At 34.0% G+C, this 21,083-nt stretch overlaps 3 protein-coding genes across 27 annotated transcripts; 1 reads left to right on the top strand and 2 right to left on the bottom strand.

The window, feature by feature from the left end:
- Positions 1–439: 439 nt before the first annotated feature.
- Positions 440–7,368, top strand: LOC108209912 (uncharacterized). 21 transcript variants are annotated; one of them, XM_064085941.1, is made up of 15 exons: positions 441–584; positions 915–959; positions 1,039–1,167; positions 2,132–2,206; positions 2,339–2,419; positions 2,553–2,627; positions 2,859–2,938; positions 3,021–3,067; positions 3,372–3,954; positions 4,053–4,126; positions 4,773–4,840; positions 4,924–5,064; positions 5,363–5,476; positions 5,581–5,893; positions 6,796–7,365. In XM_064085941.1, the coding sequence occupies exons 9-12, from the start codon at positions 3,747–3,749 to the stop codon at positions 4,988–4,990; spliced, it is 417 nt and encodes a 138-aa protein (XP_063942011.1). In that variant the 5' UTR covers positions 441–584; positions 915–959; positions 1,039–1,167; positions 2,132–2,206; positions 2,339–2,419; positions 2,553–2,627; positions 2,859–2,938; positions 3,021–3,067; positions 3,372–3,746; the 3' UTR covers positions 4,991–5,064; positions 5,363–5,476; positions 5,581–5,893; positions 6,796–7,365. The 21 variants fall into 21 exon arrangements, 19 of the variants coding, with proteins under 19 accessions (XP_063942011.1, XP_063942013.1, XP_063942012.1 ...); XM_064085943.1 differs by lacking the exon at positions 5,363–5,476 and having other exon boundaries at positions 5,574–5,893; positions 6,796–7,363; XM_064085942.1 differs by lacking the exon at positions 5,363–5,476 and having other exon boundaries at positions 6,796–7,363.
- A 3,530-nt stretch (positions 7,369–10,898) lies between these two features.
- Positions 10,899–14,706, bottom strand: LOC108204807 (equilibrative nucleotide transporter 3). Its single transcript, XM_017374428.2, has 9 exons — positions 14,477–14,706; positions 14,297–14,401; positions 14,002–14,157; positions 13,753–13,896; positions 13,527–13,632; positions 13,030–13,205; positions 12,778–12,938; positions 11,366–11,624; positions 10,899–11,287 (listed from the first exon to the last, which is right to left on the bottom strand). Exons 1-9 carry the CDS (start codon positions 14,510–14,512, stop codon positions 11,174–11,176), a joined length of 1,257 nt encoding a protein of 418 aa, XP_017229917.1. The 5' UTR covers positions 14,513–14,706; the 3' UTR covers positions 10,899–11,173.
- A 2,891-nt stretch (positions 14,707–17,597) lies between these two features.
- Positions 17,598–21,083, bottom strand: LOC108204805 (equilibrative nucleotide transporter 3). Of its 5 annotated transcripts, none has more exons than XM_017374427.2 (10): positions 20,887–21,083; positions 20,483–20,528; positions 20,266–20,370; positions 19,874–20,029; positions 19,622–19,765; positions 19,402–19,507; positions 18,997–19,172; positions 18,746–18,906; positions 18,074–18,332; positions 17,598–17,994 (listed from the first exon to the last, which is right to left on the bottom strand). In XM_017374427.2, exons 2-10 carry the CDS (start codon positions 20,516–20,518, stop codon positions 17,881–17,883), a joined length of 1,257 nt encoding a protein of 418 aa, XP_017229916.1. In that variant the 5' UTR covers positions 20,519–20,528; positions 20,887–21,083; the 3' UTR covers positions 17,598–17,880. The 5 variants fall into 5 exon arrangements, with proteins under 5 accessions (XP_017229916.1, XP_017229915.1, XP_063942025.1 ...); XM_017374426.2 differs by having other exon boundaries at positions 18,746–18,924; positions 20,887–21,047; XM_064085955.1 differs by lacking the exon at positions 20,887–21,083 and adding an exon at positions 20,719–20,864.

Raw genomic sequence — 21,083 nt, forward strand, 5'->3', positions numbered from 1 at the left:
ATTTCTCTCTTGAAAACCTCTGCACCAAAGTCCATCTGGATATGACACCTTACACACTTGTCCGGCCTAAATGAACAGAAAAAACACGCGTGTCAGGCACTTGCCCAGCTTGCATTTTGACCAACTAAATTTTGAGTGCATTTGAACCGTCTAAGCTTGGCTAATTCAAATATTACAGTGGAAATTTCTGAAAAAAATGCTTAGAGCATCTCCAATGTGAGGTGCCAACCAAAGTTGCTAAACATGTTTATTCATCAAAAATATCAATATTTTATTTTATTTTTCTTTTAAGTTACTTTTGGCACCCCTCTTATCAATATTTATATCTTCTTAACGTGTGCAATGCCCGTTTTGCCTTTATATCCACGGGTTAGGCTGTTTACCCGCATTTTACCCTTTAAACAACTTGAATTCATGACCCGTTTTCATTTTCGATAACCGGTATATACCCAGCTTTCCCAACTCTATCTTGAGGATTCCCTATTTCCCTTGCTCGAGGAATCCTTAATGGGCGTCAAACACGGACAATTACTGCGGCAGCAAATCAGGGATTCATATTTGGAATCATCCTGTCTGGAACTATGGTAAGTCAATAACTCAGACAATTGTCCCTGTGCATTGGATGTTTAACTTAAAAATTCATATTTCTTGCATAGTCATGATCTCATCGAATAGCTAGGCTTCTTTTCTCTTCCTAAAAATCTCGAGTAGAGTTTTATATGTGATAAAGAGATTAATGTACCATGGATTCAACTACTAATCTCGGTCAGCATAAATCTTATTTCAAAGCTTGATAAAAAAACTGAGATGTGAAGATGGTTTATTAGTTGATTCCTACCACATCACTGTTGTTTCATAGTAGTTATTTTGTGTCAAGGAGTTTTTGACGATGGCTGATGGATTTAATTTGCCAGGTCGTAAAAGAAACAAAGAGAACGCTGCGGATGGATCATTCTCCGGTGATTCTTCGTAGCAATCAACTGTTTGGGGGAACACCACGTGTTTGATCCATCAACTCACATTTTTTTTATGTTTCAGGCATCCGAGAATATGCAGGCGGAAGGGCGCTCGATTCATTTTTACAAAAACGTGCAGAAAACATCAAGAAATCTAGGACCAATCCTCCGGGTTTTGCCCCTGTCGAAGGGTCTCTTCAAAATAGCTCAGGTGACACCTCCTCATATACGCGAGTGTTGATGTTTTTCTTGATAGATAAAATATTTGTAACTGATAAGTGTGAGAAAAATTGTTTAAGAGCTAACGCGTTGTGGGTTGGGCCAGCATCACCACCACTCAATATTATTGGGGATTTGTTATTTTTAGACCGGTGTTTTTTGAAATGTATTCTTCATGTGTATGTAGGATGCCAGTTGATTGATTTGGGATATGTACTGCTTAAACATGTTTCAAGTTATGGCTGGCAGAGAAAAGCCGGGAATGATTACACCTTTAGCACCATGATCCCTTCTTTGTGCATAATGAATTTTCATTTTCATCTCTATAGAATGTGTATTAACATTGATATACATTTTGGCAACAGAAACAGAGACGTTCAATGGAATTGTTATGCCTGAATCTATCACCAGCGCTGCCACAAAACAAATTACTATCCTAGCCCAAAAATAAAAGAAAAATCAACCCGTGCAATTTTGCTACTGATCCTTTCAACATGTAGTTTATGTATATAATCCGGTTTGATAAAGTTGACTTGAGTGGTTATTAACACCTTATTTTAAAAGGTGAGCATGAGATCATTGGATGGAAAAACTTGGTGTGATACATAGCCGAACTAAGCCCCTATGGCCGAGCTTGATGTTACTTATAAAACATGTGATAAGTTAGGAGTCTGAAATATCTTCTTGAATAATTTTGATTTATTAATGACTTATAAGTTATTGATTTACTGAATATAGCTCAGACTAACTTTTGTTAAGTTTAGTGTGCACATTTAAATATCAGTAGGTACCTTTTTTACATACAATTTTTCTCATAAAAATCATCATATTTTAATTAAAATGCCTGCACTTTCATCACCAACTATGGGGTTTAATAACTTTGTATTCCCCACTCCTTTGAAATAACAGTATGGATTAAGTTTATAACCAGCTGCCGTTTGTTTCGTTCTTTGCAGGGTCCAATCGGTCTCCTTTGTCTACTGTTGATCATAATTCACCCCTTGGATTTGTTATGGGAACCACAACCAAAGGTGTCATTCTCTGCTCCGTTTTTTGTTTCGTCCAGGCAGTAATTTCAATATTGCTTCCACAAAGATATTTCTGGTGTTCTATGCTCCTGACTATTACATCTTATTTTTTTTGACAATCCAATTTTTACGTAGGTTGCAACGTAACTCCGATGTATACTTGGCACTCTAATGGGAATCATGGTCATGATATCAGCTCCCATATAACAAGCATAGGTAAAAATATATGATTGTCGGTAGTAGATATTTGAAGTTTTATGCAAACATATACGATGCTTTTTAAAATTGATATAATTTTTTGCTATGAAATGCGCATTTGTACGACCAACTGCACCATGATCCATACCAGGTTCTGAACGTACCCCTGTTGGAAGCACTGGTCCTAACAATGCTGCTGGCCATGTGAATGATACACAAGAAAGAGGTAACAAGAAAGCCTTTTGTTTTGCATCTTACGGCTGTCATTGTCCTGTGATGAATCAATATCAATATATTCTTAATGAGCGAATAACCCATTCAACCACTTTACTGCATTTTACCCATCTTTCACCCATTTTCAGTGTTAATCAGCTCACGGGCATGACCCGTTTAGATTAACATAACCAGGATATAACCGGATTTGACAGCTCATACGTGACCTTGGCATTTATGACAGATACTCCGTAGTTGCCTTCCTCGCGCGCAATTAGTGCAAAATCAGATCATATGATTATTCTCCTGCGGTGCTGTAAATTGGTTAGTCGCTATGTCTTTCGAATTTTGAAATCATAACATCTCAATGCTTTAATTTCTGGCCACTCTTCGTTGACTGATGTAGGATGGATTCATTCTCGCACTCTCCGCTGAAGAACTCGCAGAATAGAGGTTGAGTTTACATATCATATATAATATGCATCTTCTGGTGTTTAAATCATCTTTTCATTTAATCTCCATATCATGCATTTCAGTGCTCCATGATTCAAGTTAAATACATAGGATCATGCTGACAAACAGATTACGAACACCAGATGTTTGTCGTATGGTTCGTCGCCATATGTTTCTTACTGAGTTCTTTAGCTATACAATCATATAATGAATTTTAAAGATATCTTATTGCATCCCCTTTGCTTCTTTCTCAATATTGAAAATTTTGATTTATGTCATATTTGTATATTGTTTAACTTTGCAGGATATGTTGGGTTTTTCATTGAAGGATGCATCTGACTATGCACAATTGTATATATTTTACTGTTCCCGAATGTATGTTCCATGTGCTGATTAAATGGTTTGTGATTGATACTTTGTATGGTGTTGATGCTTTCAGATGGTGAGAATTCAGAGCATGTTGCTTTTGATCTATAGAATGGATATTTATCTTTGGGAACTCCTACTGTTATACCCGAATGTATGTTCCATGTGCTGATTAAATGGTTTGTGATTGATACTTTGTATGGTGTTGATGCTTTCAGATGGTGAGAATTCAGAGCATGTTGCTTCTGATCTATAGAATGGATATTTATCTTTGGGAACTCCTACTGTTATATGTGGCAAATGTGGTGCACTAATGTGGAACATGGAGAGAAACAACAAGTCAAATATGAATTCCACTCCGACCTTTTCAATCTGCTGCAAAGATGGAGCTGTTGTGCTACCTAGGGAGGAGAATGCACCAGAGCCTCTATCATCTCTCCTACACGGCAGTGAGCGTTCTGCAGGATTCAGGCGAAACATTCGAGTTTATAACAGTATGTTTGCAACGTGTTCTAGCGGTGGTAAGGTTGATCACAAGATCAGTTCCCATAACAAGTTTAAGCTATATTGTTATCTTTGTTTCTAAATTATGTTTCTCAGGTTTGATATTTTAATGCAGGATGGCTTCAGGCCCTCCAAACTTATTTATTCTCTACCATTGACAACTACACTATAAAGCAACTACTCATCCAGGTAGGTTCCCTACAGTTTTTTTATTTTTGCGAATAAAAACCTCTTTCATATGCTTTGCATTGTATGCCACCAAGAACTCCTCAGAGATATGTTATGCAAGTACGTCTGAATATCGAAGCTCAAGTTAAATTTCTTTTCCAACTTTAAGAAGTGTAAAACCACCAGTCAATTGGTATGCAATGATTTTGTTTACTTCAGATTGGTTTTAACATGATATATTACATTGTACCCTACAAACTTCCATATTAACATAGTTAATTCCACCAGTTTGGTGCATTAACAGCCTCTTATTGCAAACACAATAAGCTATGAACTTGACGAAACTACTTAAGTAGAAATATACCATTATGCCTTTTAATGCACGAAAAAGAGGCTGTTGATATCTTTTTCGTGGTTATCTCAAAAATCAATTCATATTTTTTAATTATAAGATATTGTATTTTCAAGTAGCAGTCATCCCATCTCAACATGTGATTTGCATAATTATAGATTATGAACTGTAAATCTCATATCATGGTTAAGTTGTCATTAGGATAGACTGGCAGTTGTTTACCGATACTCAAAGTACCCAACTGTCACTGCTGCCGAAGTTCTCAATCTCTCAAGAAAGAGTTGTCTGTTGTTTATAGATCGTGTTTATCTGCAGATGTTGTGTAAAACCATGTTGCTGTCGAGTCTTGCTTATGCATTTTCTTGCAGCATCGATTTGGCTTGGTAAATACTGAACTCTCCTTTATTCTTGAAGGCTGCTACAAATAAATTTTTTATGACTGGTATCTGCCCACTTGGCAATTTAGTAGAGCTCCTGCCACTGGTGCCTCTTCAAGGTCATCAATTTCAGGTGGATCATATGCCGCTTGCTGATTGACCGGGAATTCTGCTTCCTCGAGAATCCGAGCTGAGCTGGCACAACCAATCGTAATGGCTAGCAACAAAAGGTACATGTAGTTTTGAGTATATTTGAGCTGTGTAGCTGGACTTTGGCCATTTTTTTCGTTTTACTAGGAATTAAGATGCACATATGCAAGTGAGGTTTGAGGGTCAGGAGACATGAGTTTATGAATTTGAGGATCTTAGTCTCTAATATTTGTAATTTGTTGTGCAACACGAAAACAGAAAAGGACCTGATCTCATGGAGTTATTGCTGCATCATTCACCCAGTATTGCAATGTGTGATATTGGGAAAATACCAATTTGATAATAAAAAATTATTAGTTATGGAATTCATTCATGTAGGAATATTTAATCCGGGGAAACTATATGAGAAGATTGGTTTTGATAGAAAAATTATATCAAGAGGAAATTTGCAGAGCTTACACCTGATAAGCAACATTGATATACCAAGTTCAGGTTAGAAGTTAGCTCACCTATAAGGTTTTTAAGTTGCCCAAGTTGGTTCTTGAACTTCTCTTTCCACTTGATTAAATTACAATTGACAAATATTTAGCTTGCAGGACAGATGAAGTATAGTTGTTTGCTATGACTACTCAGAATGCATACAAGCAATTACATGACAACGAAGCTCATTCAAAACCGATAACAGTATGACAGTGAACTGCATATATATTATTTTTAATACTTCTGACTTGAGTTTCAGTTTCTTATTGTCCTTCGAGCATATGCATAAACTGAAGAAAGTTGCACAAGGCAGAGTTTGGACCGACAATGATGCTGCTTTGCGAGATTTAGTTGATGCTATTGGTGGTCTCTCCTCTCCTGTGTTGCTGCTATAGCAAAACAGAAGGTGAAGATACTCCTGGACAAAAAGTTTGGTTGGACTATAATTTAACTTTATATGAATGATGCATTCACATAGTGAAATGAAATTAAGTTTGTGTTCAGTTATTTTTGGGACGTATATTGACTTCTATTTGATTGTTAATCCTGTGTTAAATCATTTCTTGGACATATATTTCCTTATGTTTGATTGCAATATCATGCATTGATCTATGAAAATGACAGAATTTAATAATTACATTATGGCAGATCTCTTACCATTCGCATTAGGTATATAATATATTAATCATCATTATATTATGTAACTTTGTTATGTTTCATAACTTAAATAGCTTTATACAGTGGTAAAGAGATGGTAAAATAACTTTCACCATTATGAGATTCTTTTTGTATGTTAGACGGGAACTTTTCAGTAGGAGCGCTGAGAAAAATACACACAATTTTGATGGGCCTAAAGCTGGCTCAAGTTTGCATCATTGTGATAAAGTGTCATATTATGTGGTAAAAGCTAATAATATCGCTGGAAATCATCATGTGAATCATAAAGAGAGTGAGGATTTACTCTTAATATGCAAGCAGCTTCTTTATTGAAACTAGCAATCCCCTTTGTTTGATTTACTTTAGGTAAAATTCTCAACCTTGAAAATATGCCTTCTAATAGAAGTATCTCTTCCCATGTACATCATTGTAGCAACATGAAAGTCGAATTATTTAATTTGGATGATGCCTTTTGGGAATAATCTTTTAACCAGGTCACTAACTTTTCCTTTGGCCAATGAAGCAAACTATCCAACTTAAATTTTATTGGCCTTAATTTTATCTCTACATAGTTATGTTGGGAGCATCACACCACATGAATCCGGTCTTTTTAAGTTTCCGCAAATATTCTACTTCCTTGATTAGACTTCTTTCTCCTGTAAATGTTAATGTAGGATTTGATTGGGTCATCATAAAATAATGTGGTCTTGGAATTATGTGTTTATAGCCTAGAGCTGTCCTTAAAAGAGATCTCACTTGATAAGGATATCAGGTACTCGCTCTGCAGGGACCACATGTTGCAAGCTGCCTGTTGCAGTAGACATTTTATATTCAGAGTTTTGGAAGGGAACAGAAGATAACACAGGTTATAAGGCAGAAATGGCAATGAAAAATGGAACCAAACTGGAGAATAAAAGAGCAAGTCTTCAGAATAACAATGGCTTCATTGTGAATCCTTTGGCAGAAGTCCATAGCAATTGCCAGGGGATATCAAAGATTGTCTAACTATGAACTTATCGTAGTTGGTTTTGCTCTTAGATTCCATCCTAAAGCCTTAAGATCAACATTGTAGAATTTTGATATTTTAGCTTCAACTCCTTTTTGGACTTCATTTTGGCAATTACTTGCAGGCCATATTTTTTCGTGTTGGACTTAGTAGTGATTTCAAAAAGTAAAATCTTTGAATTTTATTTTAAGCTAGATGGAAGAATTCCTTTTTATGTTTTATATCCATTATGCGGAAAAAAATGAAACTGACAGAAACCAAGTCATTTGATATTATATGTTTTTGTATAATTTAGTCAGGGTGTGTGTGCTGCATATGAAGTAGAAAGTTTTAAAAGAATATCCAAAGATGAAGTTCCGCTGCAATTATATAACTGGAGCTGTCTTCACTCCGTATGACCAGTATCCGCATAAAATTGCTCAAAACTAATGTATGATGATGTTTACTATATAGAAGCAGTATTAGTGACCAGGGATGCAGGCAAGGATGCTTGCATGGAAATTTAGAAGAAAATAATCAGAAGGAACTGGATTTTGTTCCCTATTTTAGATATACTTTTGAATGGACTGTAATATAATTTATAGATAACTATATGTTTCTTCCACAAACAATTAGAGAGATAAAACTATTGATTCCTCGCATTTAAGCCACATATAATAATCAAAATGTATTTATATATTATTTATAATAGTTAAATATTGAATTACTTAAAAGATTACTTTTTCTTTGTTGTTTTGTACCATAAAAAAATTATTTTTTAAATATAAATTTAAGACAAAAAAATATATTAAACAATGATTAGTAGAAAGCTAAAATATATTAAACAATGATTAGTAGAAAGCTAAATTATTCTTCTGGATTGGTATATCATGTAAAGCAGCATTAATACTAGGACCATACGTCAAGTTTGGTAATTTTGCAGTTCTTCCAAGAACGATCTAAAGATATAATATACAAATTATTTCAAGTATTTCAACTCCATGTTTACATTAAGTAATAAGTCCACCAAATAAGTATGAAGTCCTAAATCCTAATTAGCACGATAAGATTTTATAATATTATAAAATTTTTGTGACAATCTAATATTGTACAAAACATTCTTAATAAAGGTTCTACAAAAAGAATCAATCAGAACAAGCCACATAAAAATGGTGTAAAGTCTATTTTTTTTTTTTACATATTTTAATGTATATTTTTTCAGAATTTCTAAAGATAGTCTTATTTAGCAGTAGTATACAAGGTCTTCGCACGCGTGGATAGGGCATAATTCCCTCAAAGAGAAGCGTTTATTACCAAATTATCGGTATCTTCGTCGGGTCCATGCGTTACCAAAATGATCTTCGGTATTATTTCGCCTCTTATGGGAACCATCTACAATATAAACACACATTAAATGAAGAACATCATCTAATATCTATTGTTAACCGCGAATTATGTAAAACCCCCATTCCAACATAAGACTGCAGTTTGAAATCAATTCACCAACAATCCAACGTATTTAGAGGATCGTTTTACAATGCTATATAACTGAATATAGTCACGTATTAACTACAAAAGACGGGGGAGGAAGCTAATTAAACCTCAACATTGTAAAACGAATCATATTAACGCACAAAAAAACATAGTAGGGAGAGACATGTTTACTTCGGTTCAATGGCATCGAGAGAGTATAAGAAGAGCATTATCTCCATCTTTTTATCTCCGGAAAAGAGTCTTGATCATGTCTTCGTTCTCCTTTCCCGCACAATGTCTTCGGGTTATGTCTTCGTCTAATATTACAAGAAGTAGTGTTATAGCGGGTTTTGGGGCTAAATAAGTCGTGTCTTATTTTTATATTTCTTTTTAAATTTATTTAGTTTTATATGATCTTTTATCTTTATCTTTATATGTCAAGAAAACAAGTTTAAGATCGTTACATGTTTTTTTAGTTGTTATCCAAATATAGGTTTAATGATTACTACTTTATATATCATTATTATTATTAAGTAGGACGGTAAATATATTAATCTTTATGAATATCTTCAGGATCGATGGTCTCAATTAAAATGTTTCTTCCTTTGTTTTTTAGATACTCCTTCCATCCCAAAATAATAGTCCTTTTATATTTTATCTACAGGATCGATTTTGTTAATTTTAAGATATTCAATCAGAATAGTTTTTATTCTTTGCACCTGATTTTAAGTTTACACCATAAAAAAATTAATCAGTTAATACTACTTTCAAACGAATATTTTGCTTACGTCGTCTTTATAAAGCTTAAGATCACTTTTTTTAACCTGTAAGGATGAATAACACTTTTTATTGCTCGATTTCACATTTTTCTCCAATAATTAACCATCTTACGAATTTAATCACGCTAATAAAGTTAATAAAGTTCTTCGAGGTTCCCGCACGCGAAGCGCGGGCATAATTCCCTAGTTCACTCCAATGGATGGCAACTAAAGTTGTCAAAAATACTATAATTTTGTTTATCTAAAACTAGATAGGATATTATAGGCTTTTATGACAATAAATGAATTTTTCCCATTTTGGGAGGGTGCCAAAACTTGGCAACTTTGCTTGGCACCCCTATCACTCCAATGGGTAGCCAAAAAGATTGTTATGCCATGTCATGCCACATGGCATTTTGGCACCGATGCTCTTAGTGGGGGATCAGAGGATCCATTAGGTATTATTGAATAGTTGAAAATGTTCTAATCTTAGCCGATATAGGCATTGTTGCTTGTGATTATCTAAATGGGGCGGAGCCAAGTGCAGGCCAGGACCTGCCTTGGCCCCCCTGAATTTTATACAAATCTTTGTTAATATTACATAACAACATGGGATAGATTATAGATAGATCAAGCTGTACATATTATAGTATAACTCCTCCGAGAGTCAGTTTCGAGTAGCCCCTTCTCTAATTTTTTTCAGCAATTATAAATATTTGCTCCAGTCTCAATTTATAATTTTGACATTTAATTTTTTTATCACATATTTTGGCCCTACCTGATTTTAAGTTCTGGCTCCACCACTCTAAATTACAACCGTTAAAATTGAACAAGAGTTGTTTCTGCTGGTATTGCTTCTTCTGAAATCATAAAAAGAATTTCTTCCAACATCAGCGTATTCTATTGCTGTACATTGAACTTGCATGAACAATTAATAAAGAATAAACCACCTATAAAAAGTTATTTATGTGTCGAATTAAGACGTCTTTAAGACAGATGCCGGAGGCGGGAGGCCCAGAACTTCCGGGATATACAGGTCTTATATTTATGAGCAGAGTTTATAAGAAAGGCCACAAGAAGCGCTCCACACAAACACCATCTAATTTGTGCATTCCCTTGTTCTATTCAACCCGTGATACCAAACCTCTAATGTTTAAACAGTATTCATCAAAGGTCTCAGTTATGCAGTATATGTTGGTTTTTGTGTCAAGAAAATCTAGTCAGTCAGCAAAGAACTGACAAGTACTGGTAAACAAACATTTTCTTTTTCGTCCAATTGATGCTAATTGAAAAATATTTGCAAGTATTGAGTGCAAAACCTCCAATGACTTGTTTGCCGCACAACACCATTAACACCATAGTAGTACTCCCTCCATCTCATATTATGTGTCTTTTTTTAACTATTGAAGAGTCAAATCCTCAGGTATTGTTAGTAATATAAATGTACATGAGTGTAATATATAATGATCAGGAGAAGAAAGATGGAGGAGATGGTAGGAACGGGTAGGTGGGAAATCTGTTTTCTCGTGAGATGCAGCAAAACTGGAGCTTGTTGTACAACTAAGATAAACACTTCCATTGTATAATTTCACTTGAAATATGCCATTACTCTTGAATAGTAATGAGGTAACGAGTATTTTTTTTGGAGCTTCTATTTAATATGATACACGCCTTGTGAAAATTAACAAACTATTAATTTACAAAGAAATGAGAACAAACTGTTGCAGCAAGCAATTGAGTGCTGATATGTAATAGCTGATAACAGCGTTTTGGTTCTTGTTTTGTCCATGTCCGTGTTTAGCAACCTCGTCGCTAAGGCTTATTTGTGTTCTTTCTTCAAAACTCCTTGCCACTATTAATTAGCCACAACCAGTCCAGAGAAACTCCTGCAAATAAACCACCTAAAAGGAATAATACCAGCAGATTCCCCAGTGCATTTTGCTCCGGACCCTGAAATTGTACACACTGCTAAGTTAACCAAAAATATTCAAGTTCATCAAATTTCCAAATATTGTCCAGTTAACACACCTTGTAACCTTTAGGAGCTACTGTCATGACACATACAGTTAGGTAACCATTACTTAATCCAAGGAATGATACAAGAAAGATCATCCACCCTTGATCGCCGTACTTTGCAGTGAAATAAAATGCAGGGATGAGCAAGAAACGGGATAATGTTGCTATCGTTAGGCCTTTCCGAGATTCCAACTTGATAAACTCTAATAATGGAACGTATCTACCAATCAAATCAAACACATTGTACATTGCCATTAGAACAAGTACATACCTGAAAATCAGTATTGGGAGGTTAGTATGTTATAACAAAATTTTCAAGATGTTGATTGTGTAAACAGTATATTATGTGGCCTGCTGGTTTTTGGATTGCTGGTAAGAGATTGGTTAGGTATATATATCAACGGGTTGTCTATTCTGTGCCCTCAGGGCACATGTTAAGCGATAATAAATGTTCTCTTTTTCTGCAACTACTCTCCCTCTCTCCTGCTTTTCCAATAATTCAATTAATGTTTTCTTGATTATTGTGTTTTCTTCTTTAACCACACACTTTACTATTTTTACATATTATATTTAAAAAAATATTATTTATAAATTATATACAAGTTAAAATTTTATTAAATACTAAACAATTTTTAATTAATTTCGTCCCATAAATAATAACAAGCCCCCTGCATACACACTAATTTTTTGATTAAAATCATCCAATTTGATATTTAATAAAAAAAATTAGTTAATAACGAGGCCCCATGCATATACACTAATTTTCTAATTAAAATCACCTTCTAACTAATTTTTTTATTAAATATCAAATTGGATGATTTTAATTAAAAAATTAGTATATATGCAGGGGGGCTTGTTATTATTTGTGGGAAGAAATTAATTAAAAGTTGTTTTGTATTTAATAAATTTTAACTTGTATATAATTTATAAATAATATTTTTTTTAAATATAATATGTAAAAATAGTAAAGTGTGTGGTTAAAGAAAAAAACACAATAATCAAGAAAACATTAATTAATGAATTATTGGAAAAGCGGGAGAGAGGGAGATTAGTTGCAGAAAAAGAGGACATTTATTACAAGTTAACCTGTGCACTGAGGGCACAGGATAGACAACCCGATATATCAAATAAGTACCAAAAGATACATGGTCATATCTTATATTTCCTTTTGGTCCCCAGGAGCATTTATTAATTGGTTGTGCTCGTCTTCATTAAACAGTGTGCCAATTACTTCTCTCTCTCTTTTTTTTTTTTCCTTCCAAATCACAGGTTCTAAATTAGAATGCAGAATTTCCTGAAGTCTCATAGATGCTGATAGGAGATATGGAAGACTTCCCTTAAAATGGGACTGATAAGTTGAACCATATTAAGTTCTAACCTTTAAGCAGTTCAAGCTAAAAGATCATTCAAGTTTGTGTACTTACCATGATCCCAACCGGTGTTCACCGGTGTTTTCATATAAGAACCCTGGGAAAATCGACAATGTGAGGACATATATTAGAAACATGTCCAATAAATAATCAATGTTCTGATAGCACAATTCTTTGATGGTCAGCCTCTTTTTAGAATCAGCATCGTCCTCAGCCTGCAAGACCAAAAGCCCCTGTAAATTATGTGGACTACTATTACCTTATTAAAAAATATATAAAATGATACTGATTGGAATCATTACATACTTGTTGAATTTCTTGTTTTTGTATGCCAGCAGCTGCAAGATCGGATGAAACAGTTGTTGATCCTTCAGACGCTGCTTTTGACCGATAGTATTTGACAACTGGTAGTTTAGGGAATACTAGAGCATACAAAAATATACAGAGGAACTCTAAGAACGTGGCTATAGCAAGAAACAACACTGCCAAGACAAAAATGAAGATATCATCAGCGAAGACTACATACTGAAATTTTCAATTCAGTTCTTATGTGAATCTCACGTACAGAAGCAAAAATATAGTGATCTCCGCAAATTTTGTGGAATAACATTTGAAGTAAATCATATCAATAGCCAGCTTATTTCAAGTGCTCAAATCAACATTTAATGGCAAATTCACTTCTTATCGATTTCTTTGGATCAGATAGTAAAATCATATTATAATTATGAAACCATCTTTAGGAACAGACCAAGACAATCAAAAATTGAGCAATCAAAATCTTCAACAATAACATTCAGACATACTAGTTCCCTTTCGAAGACCGTCTCCTGAATTTTCAAAAGCTGCTTTTGTCATAAGTCTTAAACCCGAGGTTAAAGCTCCGGATGCAGCCAAACCACCAAAGAATGACTGCAAGATTTATGAGTTTTAAGAACAATATTTAAGAAATTAAACTTTGATTTATATATTGCGATAAAAGAAAATCTATCCAATAAATTTTAAAAACAAGTTATTAACCAGGTGATTTACCTGCATAAACTCTGGACGCATGAAAGACAGGTCCCCAGCCATTCCGCCTTGGACATGAGCATCTGCTACTCCAAAAGCACCAACAAATGCACATATACCAATATAATTTCCGATACCCCCTTTTCCTGACGTAGCTAAATCCAACTACAACATCAATATGTAAATTTCTGAGATCAGTAGGCCTCAAAGAAAGTTTTAACTTCAATTTATAATTTGAGGTCATCCACATTTCAGGAGAGAAATTCTCACCACTAAAAGTGCCAAAGTGCTCAAAAAGAAGAGGATGTATCCAGCAATATTACGTTTTCTAGTATCGATCTTTGACTCGTTATAAGCAAGTATTGCCATTGTTCCTAGTGCAAATGGTTGATAGACCAGTGTAAGTACCCTTGATGGATGGTAATCCTTCAAAATCAAATTCAAAGTCCGTCAAACATAACAATTTTGCAGACCCTATTTACAACAGAATTCTATAGCCGAATGCATATACCATCACATTAGTAGTAGTCTGTCAAATTTTGTCTGTCAAGCAAGAATTACTTACAGGAAACAACGCATAGTAGTAGTCTCCTATCATCAACATACTATTCCATGCAACTAGTGAGCCAAGTCCAAGGAACCAACACACAAGAATTGCAAGAGGCGTCCCCTGAAATTCGCATTTCAATACACAAAGCAATCAGACCAACAATATTTCGAATATATAAAACAAAGTTACACATACCTCAAGCTTAACCGGAGTTTCACTTGAAGCTGGCATGGCTGATCCTCTGGAACAATAAAAAATCCAAGTTAAATAAATTTATGTTACATTAACAATGTCTACAGTCTTAGAAACTCTAACAGACTGTGCAGTGGTAGTAGACTAGTAGTAGCAAGTGGAAACATGGATCAAACTTGACTTTTTTAGAACTAGTGAATAAAATCATTAGCTGCGCTAGATATAATATACTTGGTCACTATTAGACAGAATCAAATATAGATAAAGGGGACAAAAAAAAGAACAAGAAGAAGAGAATGATCTCATCTTATGTGAGCATTATTCAATCATAAAAGACTCATAAAAGACTACTTTCCTGATTAAATATCAGGTTGTTTATACTATATTTTGGTGATAATTTATTGTACTAACTTTAAATGATAAACAATTGTTAGATAAAATAAACAAAGATATTTATATTTAGAATATTATTAAAAAGTTAAAGTTTAATTTCTTTTATTAGTAGTATATTAAAATTGTTCTAATCATTAGTTTTGAATGTGCAAATCAAGCAAATCATTATATTATATTTCATATAGTTAAATTTTAATTTATTATTTATGATAAATTTACCAAAAATATATAGTTTATAGAATATTAAACAATTCTTGTATATCGCGTACATATTATGAATTTGATTAAATCGAGGATATAAATGATTGAAATTTTATAACTAAATAAATTATATAATTACGTTATGTGAAATATTAAATACAATAAAATGACATATAATCAATTTATTTATGAAATTTAATTATTTAACTAAATATTATCACGCATGTCATTATTATTATTATTATAACATAATTTTTATTCACAACCAACTTTGTCCCATAAGATTCTTTTTATGATTGATAGTGGGCGATAACGAGCAGTTTCCATCAGCTCATGCATTTGATAATTCAAAGATGTTGACTCCTTGATAAAGTGATTTGAGATAGAAGAGCCATTCAACTTCAAGATATCTCTCCCGGCTTAATCATTGGAATCGCATCAACTTGTGTGGGGCAAATCTTGATTTTCTGGGCAAATATTGCAAAATAAAGATTATAAGGATATCACTTAATCATGTGATTTCTAACTATAATCTATAATACTTTTTTATTTTTATAAATTCATTAGCTTTTTCACACATATCTCTAACTTTTTTGATTATTTTTCAAAATTATTATTTTTAAACTTTTTATAAATAAAAATAACAATAATTGTTATAATTTTAAAAAAAATAATTTTCACCATGTAACAAAATCATATAGAAATGTGTGTCAAAAATCAAACTGCCATCTACAAAGTGGAAAAAATGATATTATATTTGAACTGAGAAATAATGGGGAAGAAATATAAAATAATGTAAAGACAAATAATATTATTTTATTCAAAGATTGAAACACGTGGGTGCCGAATCAGTAATCAAGGGATAGGCTTGTGAAGATGCGAATCATCAGAAGAAAAGTAATACTCCGTCTCTCTCCCAAATTCTTTAACATTTTTGTTTTTGGGATTGCTATCCAATTCTTTATATTTGAAAATTTACTAAAAATAGTTAATGGTTCCATCACTTCTCAATTTTGATCTCTTTTTCACCCTATTTTTACTTCCTTTTCACATTACTTTTACTTCACTGTCTCACTTTTATACATTAAAAATTATTGGATCCGACTACTTCACCTACTTTTCTTTCTCTTAGTTTATACTCCTCTGTTTTGTTTTATAAGTCATTTAAGGTATTTTCATTACATTAAAAAAAACATTTATTACCCTTTGTTTTTCATTTCTACCCTTATTTAATATCTCTCCTCTCTTTTTTTCCCTCTTGACTCATAATATTAAATAAGAGTAATAAATGTCATTAGACAAACCCAACTATTCTTGAAAAGAGAGAACGATGAACAAATGATATTTTCTAAAACGACCTATAAAAGATAACATAGTACATATTTCTACACCTCCGTACCAAAACCAAACGTAAAGAATTGGTCGGAACAGAGGGAGTATTTAATAGAGTTACCCGTAAACACCCGTGCTTCGGACCAAATTCACTGTAATATATAGTAATTTTTAATGTCATATTCAAAAGTATGTATAATAAAATAAGTTTTATTCAAATATAAGATTGCAATTTATAACACTTTGGGGAATCTGGTTTGCTCGCAACATGAAGGTTTGGGAGGAAAAACAAATGCCTCCAAATGTGGCGATGGAAGTAGCAGCAAGAATGGTCGAGGAATGGCAGAAGGCTCAAAAAAGAAACCAGACTTCATTAAACGAACCCAGTAAGGTTAAACAAGGAGCTCGAGTTAAATGGGTACGTCCACAAGCTGGTTGGCAGAAAGTAAATGTAGATGCTTCGGTTTATGAAGGCAGCTCCTCGTTTAAAATTGGTATGGTCCTTAGAGATGACAGAGGAAATTTTAATGCTGGAATACAGAGTTGTATGGCAGGGGTGGTAACTAGTATGGAGGCTGAAGCAATAGCAGTTCACGAAGCTCTCTGTTGGATTGTAAGTATGGGTCTGAGAAGTGTGGTGATCGAATGTGATGCTCTAGCGGTGGTCAATGCTCTGCAAAAGGGTACTGTTTTTTTCTCTGAGGTGGGTAGCATTCTGGATAGTTGTAGACACATTCTACGACAAAGATAGGATGTAAAAGTTCAGCATGTTCGGAGGCAAGCAAATTGTGTAGCTCATAATATAGCTAAACTCCCTTGTTTGTTAGGAACTGTGAACTCTTTCATTGCTCCTCCTGCTTGTGTGGTGGAGTATGTTCTGAATGATTCTTCTCATGATTAATGAAATTCATTTTCTCAAAAAAAAAAAAACTTTACTTTATATCACATTGCTGAGAGAGTTGTAACATCTCAATCCCACCTGAAGGAGCGTGGCAGCTTATAAGCATAAATGTTTGGCTAATATTTTCTGGAGTCGGGACTCTGACCCATTTTAGCCGGTATTATCATGACAAGAGCCGGTATTATCATGACAAGAACGTGGTCTCAGAAATTCAGAAATTCGGGGGGGGGGGGGGGGTGTTTATTCTTACTTTTATGTATTGAATTTCTTCATGAAATCTTTTTTCTGGCTAGATGCGTATAACTAAGATAAACACTTCCATTGTATAATTTCACTTGCGATATGCCATTACTCTTGAATAATAATGAGGGAATAAATATTTTTCAGAGCTTCTATCTAAAATGATACACACTTTGTAGAAATCTACAAGCTACTAATTTACAAAGAAATATGAACAAACAGTTGCAGTAAACAATTGAGTGCTGATATGTAATACTAGCTGATAACAGCTTTTTGGTTCTTGTTTTGTCCGTGTGGGTGTTTAGCAACTTCGTCGCTTAGGCTTAATTGTGTTCTTTCTTCAAAACTCTGTGCTACTATTAATTAGCCACAACCAATCCAGAGAAACTCCTGCAAATATACCGCCTAACAGGAATAATACCAGCAGATTCCCTAGTGCATTTTGCTCCGGACCCTGGAATTTGAACACATTGCTAAATCAACAAAAAAGATTTAAGTTCATTAAACTTCCAAAAATTGTCCAGTTAACGCACCTTGTAACCTTTAGGAGCTACTGTCATGACACACACAGTTAGGTAACCATTACTTAATCCAAGGAATGATACAAGAAAGATCATCCACCCTTGATCACCGTATTTTGCAGTGAAATAAAATGCTGGGATGAGCAAGAAACGGGATAATATTGCTATCATTAGGCCTTTCCGAGATTCCAACTTGATAAATTCTATCAATGGAACGTATCTACCAATCAAATCCAACACATTGTACATTGCTATTAGAACAAGTGGATACCTGAAAACAGTATTAGGAGGTTAGTATGTTCTAACAAATTTTCAAGATTGTAATTGTGTAAACAATGTGGCCTGTCAGTTTTATGAGATGTATATGTATCTTCGGTTGCTAGTAAGGGATTGCTTAGGTATATAAAATAGGTACCCAAAGCTACATGGTCATATCTTATATTTCATTTTGGTCCCCAGGAGCATTTATTAATGGGTTGTGCTCATCTTCATTAAACAGTGTGCCAATTACTTTTTTTTTTAATCACAAGTTCTATATTAAAATGCAGAATTCCCTGAAGTCTAATAGATGCTGAAAGGAGTTATGGAAAAATTACCTAATTATGGGACTGATAAATTAAAGCATATTAAGTTCTAACCTTTAAGCAGTTCAAGCTAAAAGATCATTAAAGTTCGTGGACTTACCATGATCCCAACTGGTGTTCACCAGTGTTTTCATATAAGAACCCAGGGAAAATCGACAATGTCAGGACATAGATTAGAAACAAGTCCAACAAATAATCAATGTTCTGATAGAACAATTCTTTGTTGGTCAGCCTCTTTTTAGAGTCAGCATCGTCCTCAGCCTGCAAGAATAGAAGCCCCTGTAAATTATGTGGGCTCTTAATACCTTATTAAAAATATAAGCAATGGTACAAATTGGAAACATTATGTACTTGTTGAATTTCTTCTTTTTGTATGCCAGCAGCTGCAAGATCGGATGAAACAGTTGTTGATCCTTCAGATGCTGCTTTTGAGCGATAGTATTTGACAACTGGTAGTTTAGGGAATACTAGAGCATACAAAAATATGCAGAGGAACTCTAGGAATGTGGCTATAGCAAGAAACAACACTGCAAAAACAAAAATGAAGACATCATCAGCGAAGACCACAGAATAACTATTCAATTCAATTCAACATCTAATGTGCTCGATGAACATATGATGGCTAAGCCACTTCTTATAGCATTTTTGTAGATCAGATAGTAAAGTGAAATTTCAATTATATAAACATCACTCGTAACAGAGTAAGACAGTCAAGAATCGGGCAATCAAAATCTTCAACATAATATTCAGACATACTAGTTCCTTTTCGAAGACCGTCTCCTGAATTTTCAAAAGCTGCTTTTGTCATTAGCCTCAAACCTGAGGTTAGAGCTCCTGATGCAGCCAAACCAGCGAAGAAAGACTGCAAGATTTAAAAGAATGATATTTAAGAAAATAGAACTTTGATTCAAATATACTGCGATAAAAGAAAATTTATCCGTAGATTCTAAAAAACGTTATTAACCAAGTGATTTACCTGCATAAATTCTGGACGCATGAAAGACAGGTCGCCAACCATTCCGCCTTGGACATGAGCATCTGCTACTCCAAAAGCACCAACAAATGCACATATACCAATATAATTTCCGATACCCCCTTTCCCTGACGTAGCTAAATCCAACTACAATATCAATATGCAAATTTCTGAGATCAGTAGGCCTCAAAGAAAGTTTTAACTTCTTCAATTTATAATTTGAGGTCATCCACTTTTGAGGAGAGAAATACTCACCACTATAAGTGCGAAAGTGCTCAAACAGAAGAGGATGTATCCAGCGATATTACGTTTTCTAGTATCGATCTTTGACTCGTTATAAGCAAGTATTGCCATTGTTCCTAGTGCAAATGGTTGATAGACGAGTGTAAGTACCCTTGATGGATGGTAGTCCTTCAAAATTAAATTCAAAATCCGTCAAACATAACATTTTGCCGAACCTATTCACAACAGAATTCTATAGTAAAATGCATATACCATTGAATTTTTACTGAAAAGGAAAATAACAAACAAATGTTCCTAATGTTCTTCTTAGCAATCGAAAGATGCTTAAACCAGATTCAGTTAGTAAAAGAAATTACAAATTAACAAGTAAGCGTTTTGTCTATAATCAAGCAAGAGTTACTTACAGGAAACAACGCATAGTAGTAGTCTCCTATCGTCAACATACTATTCCATGAAACTAGTGAGCCAAGTCCAAGGAACCAACACACAAGAATTGCAAGAAGTGTCCCCTGAAATTTAAATTTCAATACACAATTTAATTTTCCTGTTGAACAAATGCCTTAAATGAAAAAACACTTACAAGATTTCGAATACATAAAACAAAGTAAAGAATCCACAAACCTCAAGCCTAACTGGAGTTTCACTTGAAGCTGGCATGGCTCCTCCTCTAAAACATTAAAAAAAAACACAATTCCAATAAATTTATATTACCTTGACAATAACCACAATCTCAAAACTGAAAATTCTACAACAGAATACCACAGAGCTCTATATAGTCTACAAAATTATGCACATTAAGCTACAAGTCCACACACACAGTTGTGATGAATATTCAAAGTTAGAAAGTGGACAGTTACCTAAGCAAAATATGAATCAAACTTGACTTGTTTACAACTAGTGACCAAAATCATTAGCCTCACTACATATTATATACTGAGTCTCTACATGTGTACAGACACAAGTTGTAAGAAATTTAAAATGAAACAACAGAAACCTTATCAAGAGTGTGAAAGAGATGAGCTTACTTTGTGTTTGGTTGGATTGACCAACAGGGTTGGTGTGAAGTTTGAGGCAATTGTTAGAGTGTCAACGTCTGATCTTTCAAAATTAGTATGGGCTTTTGTAAGAGAAAAAAGAAAGAGAGACGGAAGATTCACAGCCTTATTTAAGCAATATGAACGCGTTTAAGTGGATCCTCGAGGAATCTCTTGGATGGTTAATT

The sequence above is a fragment of the Daucus carota genome, chromosome 1 (genome assembly GCF_001625215.2).
Source record: "Daucus carota subsp. sativus chromosome 1, DH1 v3.0, whole genome shotgun sequence".
In the NCBI taxonomy this organism is placed as follows: Eukaryota; Viridiplantae; Streptophyta; class Magnoliopsida; order Apiales; family Apiaceae; genus Daucus; species Daucus carota.